At 40.1% G+C, this 10,547-nt stretch overlaps 1 protein-coding gene across 1 annotated transcript in view; it reads left to right on the top strand.

Annotated features, from left to right (window-relative positions):
- LOC123985033 (ankyrin repeat and SOCS box protein 13-like) overlaps positions 1 to 9,358 on the top strand; it is a 17,711-nt gene extending 8,353 nt beyond the window's left edge. The window contains exons 2-6 of the mRNA XM_046072381.1: positions 1,163 to 1,350; positions 1,629 to 1,785; positions 2,437 to 2,571; positions 3,652 to 3,843; positions 4,435 to 9,358. Of these exons, the coding sequence (XP_045928337.1) occupies positions 1,163 to 1,350; positions 1,629 to 1,785; positions 2,437 to 2,571; positions 3,652 to 3,843; positions 4,435 to 4,562 (800 nt within the window). The 3' untranslated portion in view covers positions 4,563 to 9,358. The remainder of the gene's footprint in view (positions 1 to 1,162; positions 1,351 to 1,628; positions 1,786 to 2,436; positions 2,572 to 3,651; positions 3,844 to 4,434) is intronic.
- Positions 9,359 to 10,547: the final 1,189 nt, after the last annotated feature.

Raw genomic sequence — 10,547 nt, 5'->3', positions numbered from 1 at the left:
TGTGGTGCTTCTTCCATTTCCTGATAACTGCACCGACAGTTGATCTTTTCTCTCCAAGTTGCTTTCCGATTCTCTTGTAGCCCATCCCAGCCTTGTGCAGATCAACAATCTTGTCCCTGATGTCCGTAGAAAGCTCTTTGGTCTTGCCCATGGTGGTGATGTTGGATGCTGGTTGTTTGGGTGTTGACAGGTGTCTTTTATACAGGTAACGAGGTGAGGCAGGTGTATTTGATGTAGATAATTGGTTGGGATTGGGGCTGTGTCTTAAAGAAAGACTAACTGGCTTGTAGGAGCCAGAATACTTGCTGTTTGGTAGGGGGTCAAATACTTGTTTTTCCTCATCAGATGGTTATCAATTTTTATAAATTCATATGATGTGATTTTCTGGAATTTTCTTTGGGATTCTGTCTTTCACTGTTAGAATGTACATATGATTAAAATTGTAGATTGTTACATTCTTTGTAAGTGGGCAAACCTGCAAAATCAGCAAGGGGTCAAATACTTTTTTCCCCCACTGTATATAAATAAAATTGAATTGAATTGAAATTGAATACTGAACTTGAGTATTTTCTTTTCTAGCCACTTTCTACTTCTACTTCACCACATCTCAAAGGGAAATATTGTACTGTTTACTTTATCTGACAGCTTCAGTTACTAGTTACTTTAAAAATAAGCTTTTTGCACACAAAATGTATTTAGAGTTTAAAAAATAGGATGAAAGTTAAATTACTTAACAGTTTATAGAAGTCCAGTTAGTATCAGTTAATCAGTTAGTCAGCTAATTGACAGAAATTTAATTGGCAACTGTTTTGGTATTAGTCATTTTTCATGTAACAACATTTCATGGTTCCAGCTTCACAAATGTGAAGATTTGCTGCTTTTACTTGATTATTTTAATGTATTTTAATCATTTTTGGACTGACAAAACAAGCAGTATGAAGGTGTCACTTGGGTGCTGGATAACTTTGACAACATTTCTCACTATTTTCAGAATTTATTACAAATCAATTAATATACAGTTATGTATTATAGCAACCTTCACAATAATACAACAAGGTTAAGATGCTTCTTTATTCACCATACTATAAGAACAACAATAGGTGATAATACTCGATTAGTACCCATCTCTACACATGTTCTGTTGTGACTTGTTCCCCTGCAGGCTGCTGGTCAGAGAGAACAGACATGCACAAGGCAGCGTCCCTCGGCCAGGCCGCCCAGCTGCAGCACCTCATCCAAAGCGGAGCCTCAGTCAACGTTGTGGCGGTGGACTCCATCACGCCGCTGCACGAGGCCTGCATCCGTGGACAGACCCAGTGTGTACGGCTGTTGCTGGATGCTGGAGCCCAGGTGAGGGCGACAGACAGATGCCTGTCTGCCATGTCATGGGGTGATTTTTGTAGAAAACGGCTATCGGTGTCTCCTTAAACCTAATCCCTAAACTATCCCACACAATTCTTATATTTCATTGATTAACAATATTCAGCCATTAAATTCATAAACATGATTCTCTCATTATATTGCAATGAACACAGAAAGATTCTGCCCAACAAAATATAATATAACATATATATATATATATATATATATATATACTGCATCATCCTAAATCCCATGATGCATCTCAGGTGGACGCGAGGAATGTAGACGGGAGTACTCCGCTGTGTGATGCCTGTTCAGCTGGAAGTTTGGAGTGTGTGAGGCTCTTGCTGGAGCATGGTGCCAAAGTCAACCCTACCCTCACCTCCCGCACAGCCTCACCTCTCCATGAGGCCTGCATGGGAGGTGAGTGCCTCAGCTCAACTTACGTGCCTTTTGGCTTTCACACCTTCCCTTATTTAGTTTACCCCCTTGGTGCGCTTCATTTGGGCTGGTATGAATGCAGCGATTGCACTCGGGTGCGCACCAAAAGCGGACACAACAAGCACAAGCGTACTCAGACCTGGTGGTGGACTCGGCCCACTTTCAACAGAATACTGGTACGGATCGCTTGTGATGAGAAAGCAAATAAACCAACCACAGGATTTACTGATAGCAGATCTGTGATCTGAGCATTATTTCTAAAGCTAATAAATCCATCTGCTGATTGTGAAACGTGTTCAGGAAGCAATCTTATAGTTGATCTGTACAAGCTATAATAATGCAAATCATTTGTTTACCACGTACCAGTGCAGGTATTTACCCGGTTTATTAGGGTAAAAGCTGTAAAAAAAAAAAAAAAAATTGTCCCTGTACTCTGTGTACTTAAAAAAGTCTATAAAACATTTTTTGAAAGCGATCCCACAATCATTAGCTCTAAATCGTTACTGTACAAGACGCCTGCAGGTGTGAAAGCAGCCTTAGCTTCTGTGAAATCGAGTTACCCATCTGTTTAAGCATGACGGTAATCTTTATAAAACAGCGTATATGACACAATATTGTCCTATCATTTTTCAGGAAACTCAGAATGTGTGAAGCTCCTGATTAACATGGGGGCCTGTCTGGAGTCATATGACCTTTACTACGGGACCCCGCTGCACATGGCTTGTGCTAACAAACACACTGACTGTGTTAAAGTGCTACTCAATGCAGGTAAGCGTCATACTCCAATTATCAGTGTGGCCAAACATGCAGTTTGGCATGTTTTAGGCTATTAACTACAAATTGTATATACTTTACTAATGACCATTTGACAAAGCAGTTTGTTTAGACTGATCCCCCCTCTTCCAGGTAGCCACTATTTTCACTTTTTTCAGCACCCTGTGAAAATCAACATGCAGGGAGTTGAAACGTGAATAAGATAGGTAAAGTATCTGCCTAAAGTATGCGTCATGATGCAGTTGCAAGTATGGACAACTCTGTGAACTCTTCCTTATTAGCGCTTTTTTACAAAAGCTCTGACATGCGAGCATTAGTTGCCAAACACCAAACACTCTTTATTGTTTGTGTAAGAGCTACATTACATTACAAATAACAGAGTTGAGTTTGTTAATAAATGCATTACATTGCATAGGAATATGAATTGAATTATTGTGAAAATGCAGTTTATTTTTGTAGAACATATACAACACATAAGAACAGGGATATTTCCAAATGTTTTCCATTTTGAGAGAAGCTCTGTTGGGATTTACCTTGTGGATGGAAATTGAAAACTTGACTCCATATGGAGGATGTTAGTAAACCGTCACACCCAGACGATTGGTCGTCCACCTTTTTTTTAGAGTCAGATTGAGATAGACCAAGAGGATCTCCCAACACTGTGATTTTGCCCCTACACTTCGTCTTGCACATCAGATTTGACACCAGAACTTGTGGTTTAACAATATAGGCAGCTAAGCAACTGGCATTGAAGTAATTGTAAAATGTTTTCCATGGATTATGGTTGGCAGTAAAGTGATTTGTAGTGTTTGTAAGGTTTAAGCACAAGGCTCGTGATATTCTAGATTTTTTTCAAATCACATGAAAAGATCAAAACCAACAATAAATTTATCCTAATAACAATTGTGTGTGTATCCAACACCTGATACACTGTGTCTTCTTCCTCTGCGACATAGGGTTGATCTTTTGATGAGATTTGTTAGCGATAAGAAAAGGCAGCCTTATCCTTCAAGGGCAGACATTGATTAAGTTCAATTTCATTTATAAATTACATTAATGTCCTTTTCCTTTTAGGTGCTAAAGTGAATGCTGCCAGGCTACATGAGACTCCGCTGCACCACGCTGCTCAAAACATGCGAGTTGAAATGATAGAGATACTGGTGGAGTTTGGGGCCAACATCTACGCCAGAGATCAGCACAACAGGAAACCTGTTGATTACACCACGCCAGGTTCTCCCTCTGCCTCCTGCCTACAGTTTTATGAGAGTAAGTTATTCACAAAAGTCAGGGCTGCATAGAAAACAAATCTTTAGATCTCCCAGTTTGTGTAGTTGCCTTTATTCCTGGAGAGGTGTAGTGTCAACATAGCACCAGATGATGGCAGGCAAGGATCGCTTTTCACTTCCATGAAGTCCCACACAGATGACACCTGTTGTTTACCACAATGCTCATATATACAGCTAGTCAGGTATAGGTTAGCTGGTATATGAGAAGGGGGTGATTTCCACTTCTTAATTCCAGGGACAGAGCTTTATTTAGAAGGTGCAGCACAGTGTGGAACAAGAAATGTACAGCAGTTTTTAGACTTTAAATACAAACAAATAAGACTAGAAAACATCTTAATAATATAAAAATGATGAAATATTTCCTAAAGGCCATATTTTTTATATTATTTTATATTAAAATAATAATTATCATACTTTCCATAGTTACATTTAGTTACAAATCTCACTGAGAATACTCATACATCCAGTTTTAGCTAATTGATATTGCAATCCGTTTACCAGTCCCATGGTGTTATTGTGAACACTTGACTTGAATATTTTATTTTATTATTTATTTTTTTTCTGTCTGTAGCCACTCCTATGAGTCTCCAGCAGCTCAGCAGGTTGGCAGTGAGGAAGAGGCTGGGCACCAGAGCTCTGGAGGTCATAGTTCAACTGAACATACCAAAGCTCATCATAAGCTACCTCTGCTATCAGTGAGTGTCGTCTGGAGGAAAGACTGAAGACTCACAGAGCTGCCGCACAAGTCAGCAAAGCTGCCACCCCATTAGATATAATAATAGTAGACATACACTTTAGTGACAAGCACAGTGTTCTCCCATGCACCTCAAGTAAGCAATTTTCATTACTACAACTGGAATGCCTGTCAGTCTGTGGAATATATGCACCATATGCCAGGATCAGACTATAGGATATCAGTTCAGTTATGTGCTGAAAATATTAATAATAATAATAATAATAATAATAATGGCCTGACCAGCCAGACTTGGGGCATCTGGGAACAGAAATGAGCTCGTTTCATTCATGCCAGCTTCTGTCGTAAGGATTATATTGTTGGGGAAGTCGGCCCTTGGCATATCCTTCCGGATCAAGTGGAGAAAGACAGTAAGCTATCATTGGTGGGGACAGACGTGTCGCCTAATCTGACACAGTGACCTTTTTGCAAGGCAATAATATCAGTGCAGACTCGTCCCGGCATTACAGTGAGAAGATAATCTTCACTGTGCGAAGATTATTTTATAGTGAGGGTTAGTTGTTGCCAAGTATGCAGTCTTAACTATAAACTGCAGCTATAAAAGTCTTAAATAGCATTTAATGTTAGACATTTAAATAAATAGAAGTGTAACATGCACTGCAAGAGAAGAGAGTGCTTTTAATATTAGAGATCATTTTAGATGGGTAATTTATTTGAAGTAAGTGTCAGAGCTCAGGTAGAGGAAGAAGACAGATGGCATAGATGTTGGCAACAGAGGCAACATCATAAGTGTTTTTTTGACTGAATCCTGGATTTGCTGGGAAAATGCATGCAAATCTTTAAACTCGCAGGTGTACTGCAAACTGTTGCTGTGTAACATTGCGTGCATGCTCAGTCAACGTTCTCTGGAAAGGTTTTTTTAGAATCAAAAAAACATCCAGAGGAATGCCAAGCAGTCTTGCTGTCACAGCGGCACTCAGTGTGACATTGACCAGGTGCTGCTTCACCTTCATCTCAGATTCCTGTGATTCACACCCCGCGCCTGGCAACAGCCTTTGTTTGATACAGACACTGAAGTCTCGAGGAAGCAGTGATCCTGGCTGCCTATTTATAGCTTTGTGTCTGTTGCTCCATTAAATGTGCTTATAGAGGACCCAGAGAGTTCAGTGCGGCCTTTTATCAGTATTTTTAGAAGGAGGTGCAGGAAGTTTGTAATGTCTTCCATCAAGTGTTTTAGTTTGCTTTATTGGCTCTCTTCTAAATTGACCTTACCTATTTTGGAAGTTTTATAACTAATATTTATCCGTGCAGGTTGAATCAGGCCTGGAAGATAAGTTGGAGACATGTGTAGCACATTACAAGATGACATTTGTTTGTGGGTACACAATGCTAGTTCAAAAGTCATGTATGTTTTAGTCCATGTGTGATCTCTGTTTCACCTCAGGCCAAGACATAAATCAAATTGTTTGGCGCACACTGTCTTTAACAGTGAACTTTGTTTAAGTAATTCTGGAGACCAGGCCACCATTTTATATGAAAAATAATAAACATCTCATCAGCCTAAATCACAAAGTGGGCTTGCAGCAGAAGCTACAGTAATTGCAAACCACTGTTTGCACAAATTACGTTTTGTTGGCAGGTATGGACACCTCTTCACCCAAAAGAAGTAAACAATTCAAACTTAAAGGACAAAACCTTTGTTTTTGCCAATACATCTCAACCCAAGGGTAGCACACCACTGTTCATCTGACTTTAATACAGTCCTTATCCGAGTCTGATGACGGACAAAGTACAGCGCTATGTAACTACAGAACCTTCATTTAGTCTGTGTTTTAACATGTTTTACCTCTTGAACTACATTGATACTTTTAACATTATAAAAAAGTACTAAACATGCGTTACATTTTTCAGAGCATACCATGTCTCTCTCTCTAGTTCTGCTCACATTTATTGCAGCATGCAGTGGTAATCAACCTGCAGAGTCTTGTTTGAGGATTATTCTGCTTCTCCAGAGTTTCAAGGTTCTGTGAAAGTTAATTCAATTCAGTTTTATTTATATAGTGCCGATTCATAACACAAGTTACCTTATTGCACTTTTCATATAGAGCAGGTCTAGACCGTACTCTTTGTAGTGTTATCTACAGAGGCCCAACTATTCCCATCATGAGCAAGCAGTTGGTGACAGTGGAAAGAAAAAAACTCCCTTGTAGGAGGTAAAAACCATGAGCAGAACCTAGATTACAAGTTACATTATCATTAGAACCCAACCTAAGATGGTTATGATTTTAGATATTTGAGGGATTAAAAACATGGATTATTATATAGCCCCCCACCACCACCACCATCAAGTTGAAGTTGAAAATAAACTTCTCAGTGCCCTGTGGTAGACAGACTACAGTATATAATGGAGACACTGTTTCTAAACTACTACAAACATATTTTTGGCACTTAGCTTGTTTCCTACTGGCCGACATACTGTACATACTGATAAAATCTGCCATGAACTAATGTCATCCCAGTCAGGATCTAGTTGTCTGGCTGAGTTGTTCACACTGTCCAGGTTGGTGCATTCATGTACCTTGTTATTTTCTCCTGTTGCCACTATACTGATGCACAAGAAGATTCTCAGTCATCCAGGTCATAGTTATCCCAGGAAGGTTAAATCAAAGGCAGCTGGACCTGGTTGAAGAGACATTTCACACCCAAGCACAAGAAAAGTGATGAAGTGTATGCCGTCCAATGCAGTGAGGAATGCGCAGACTTGTATATTGGGGAAACTAAACAACTGATGGCCCAACACAGAAGGGCCAACGCCTCAGGTCAAGACTCAGTAGTTTAGTTATTTTTGAAGGATAAGGGACAACTATGTTCAAATTCTGGATGGAGAGGACAGATGGTTTGAAAGAGGACTGAAGGAAGCCATATACACCAAAGTGGAGTTCTGCAACACCACTTATGCCCCACCTACGATGCTGTCCATTCATTCCCGCCCAGGAGTATTCCCACATTTGACTGAAGTGCTTTTACATTTACAGTTCAGCTGCTAACCGCTGATGTTGAGTTCCCCAAGGTAATCGAAAGTATAATTGGTTGTCGCTCCCACACATCAGGGGACATTTGCATAAAGTTGAACTTTTCTGAACTGCTTATGGTCTTGAATCTGCTTGTCGGATGGTAAAATAGCTGTTGAAACCCCCCTCCCCCCACACCTTTCCGACCTCGTATTACAGGGGTTGTGTCCAACCACTTCTGTAACTTTCCAAAACTGACAATCTGGCATTATACCCACATCACCACCATGTGTGGAGGTGAGAAAGGGGCCAGGGTTTGAACTTCTTTGTTTTGAACCAGCTCTCTTGTTTCATTCTTCACACAACTATCTAACAACTAACAAGAGCATAACTGAGGCCTTGTTCAAGTTTGTTCCTGGGAATGGAAGATTGCTTTACCTCACTACATATAGCACTGACTTTCCTGCATTGCCACTAAACATTGGCATGGACATAAATCTTGAGGTGCAAAATTGGCAAGATTGATGGAAATCCTTGGGCTACTGCGGAGGTTTACTAGGGTTCTTATTCTTGGGGCTATAACTCCTGCTTGGTAGAGGCACGTCTCGCCTTTATTGGATAATCAGCAGTATAGAAATGAGAGAGAGAGAATTACATGCAACAAAAGGTCCCCGCAAACCAGGTAGGCTATGGAAACAGATTTTCACAGCGAAATTAAAATCCATGGAAAACATTGTCCCAACAAATCTTTTGGTGTGTTTTCAAAATATTTGGTAGCAGTGTACAGTGTTGTAGTAAAAGGCGGAAAACATGCAAAAGCACTGGTATAGTCATTTAGTCCTAGCCCTTAATCCGATTTACAAACATCTGGAGGTGCCAGCAGGCGCAGTTACCTTATGCAGCGTTAAAGAGCAAGAGGCCATCTGTCAGCTGTCGTGGAGGTCTGCACCTGTGTGTTTTACAGTTTGCCTGACAGATCTTTACAATGCATTCAAAAGCAATATCTCACGCTTTCAGACCCTGGTCCAAATCCTTCAACTCACTCCCCTCATTTGGCTCTCTCGCTAAACGTGCCCGGGCTGCACGATGCTGGCCTGAATGTGGAGCATGTCTGTTGCACTCCATAAATGTGCCAAGCTGCTGCCACTTGTTTAATGAAAATGTAAATTCCTAGAAACCAATCTTCCATCATTACAAGATATTTTGACAGTGTTTCAATGCTACAAAAATGCAGTCTGGTTTATTAAAATATTAGCCTGTAAATAAGCTTGAAGGACAGATCTGTCTTTCACATGGAGTGTTCCTTTTAAGACTTGTTCAAATATCTGACCCTGATACAGATGGGGTTTCTATTTATGGCTTGAAATAACCACTCCAAAACATGCTTGGTTTCTAAGCACTTGAAAGTTTGCTGAAGGGACTCAAAAAGCAGAGGAGGAGGGCAGACATGTAGGGAATGTCCAGTTATCTAAGATGAGAAATTGCCCTTGCTCCAAAATAGGAATGTTGAACTTCATGTTGAGCGAATGAAAGCTTGGCTGGTTTGTTTTCAAACTTTCCTCCTGGTTTGTCACAGTAAATAGCACTGGCACTTCTCTCTTTTTAAGTGTTGTCTTATTAAAAGTGAATAAAGTCAGGTTTAATCTCATGTTCTGTTCCAGGTGTTAAAAAAAACTCAGGAGTCATCCCACAAAAATGTGTCAAATATTTATCTTATTAAACTGTACAGAAGTGTTACTCACTTACTTAGAATGTGTTGACTTATTTAATAAATTATAGTGTTGATTGTGTTTGTTGTCCTCCTGTTTTTGCATGAATGTAGCTTTCATACAAAGGGCCTCATGGTGGCTTCAGTCTGTCTGCTGCCAACTTATTCTGGTAAAAACAAACCAGAAAATACATGATTGATGCTTCATCCTGACAGTACAGCTTTGGTAGCACTGAGCTTCATATGCAGGATGCAGGGTGCTGTGTCCCAACCGTAGATTAGTTAAAGGAGAGGCTAATGTTCAAGATGAATTCTTTAGCATAAAAAGTAAGCAGATAAAAAGCCAGACCTTTCCTTGCCTTCCCTCCTCCATCATTCATCCCAAGCATAAAGTGCAGTACAAAAATAGAAATTAGATTTAAAGCTGCGCTAAATTGGGTTTATTTCTTTGGTCACTTGGAGGCAGAGTAAACAAGCTTGTAAACACGTCACTGACAAATTATCACCTTTAAAGTTAATATGGCGAACATGTTTGGAGCTGGTTGCTTATTTAGCTACATTCGCATTTATTTGGAGTCATGTTTGTGTCCACTCGATCACATGTAAGTTCAATATTCACTCTCCATCAGCAGCTACAGCAAATGCTCAACTCTCTGTCTGCTGTTTGGTGCTGGGCAGCTAGTGTACAGAGGGATTATCAGAGCTTTTCACTGAAAACGCTGCTGGCTGCTGCTGGAAACAGCTGATGAGAGCGGCGGGACTGAACCAAAACAGTAAAGGTGAGGGCAGCCCACAACAATGAGCTGAAACAGTTGACTGGAACTGCAGAGTTGAGTGATTACTACTCTGTGGGTTCATAACATTAGCAACACTTTTCACATTACACAGAGTCATTTGATCCATGAAAGAAGAATGTTTTAGCTGCTTTAAGGTCTTTGAAAGTCAGCATACCATCTTGTCCCACACTATCTTAAAAGCTATCTCCCAGTTTTGGAGTGTTAAACTCTTAATAAATGATAGCCAAAGATGTTTTGTCAAAACTTTAACTTGGATTTTTGCTTATTTAGTCATGCATATTTAGTGTAATTAAGAAAAGCTTAAGGTTGGAACCCAGGCTTTGAGGTGAATTTGGGGGTCAATGGGGTTCAAGAAGTTACAGTAGGAACTAGTATGAAGTCACAGCAAGTATGTAGTCCCTAGGATTAAAGCATGTATAAATGATGTGTAAAGTGTGTGTGAGCCTAGCAGCAGTTTAAGTACCCCCTGAGCTC

This window comes from Micropterus dolomieu, linkage group LG16 (genome assembly GCF_021292245.1).
Source record: "Micropterus dolomieu isolate WLL.071019.BEF.003 ecotype Adirondacks linkage group LG16, ASM2129224v1, whole genome shotgun sequence".
Classification (NCBI taxonomy): domain Eukaryota; kingdom Metazoa; phylum Chordata; class Actinopteri; order Centrarchiformes; family Centrarchidae; genus Micropterus; species Micropterus dolomieu.
This window is presented reverse-complemented; position numbering and strand designations above follow the sequence as displayed.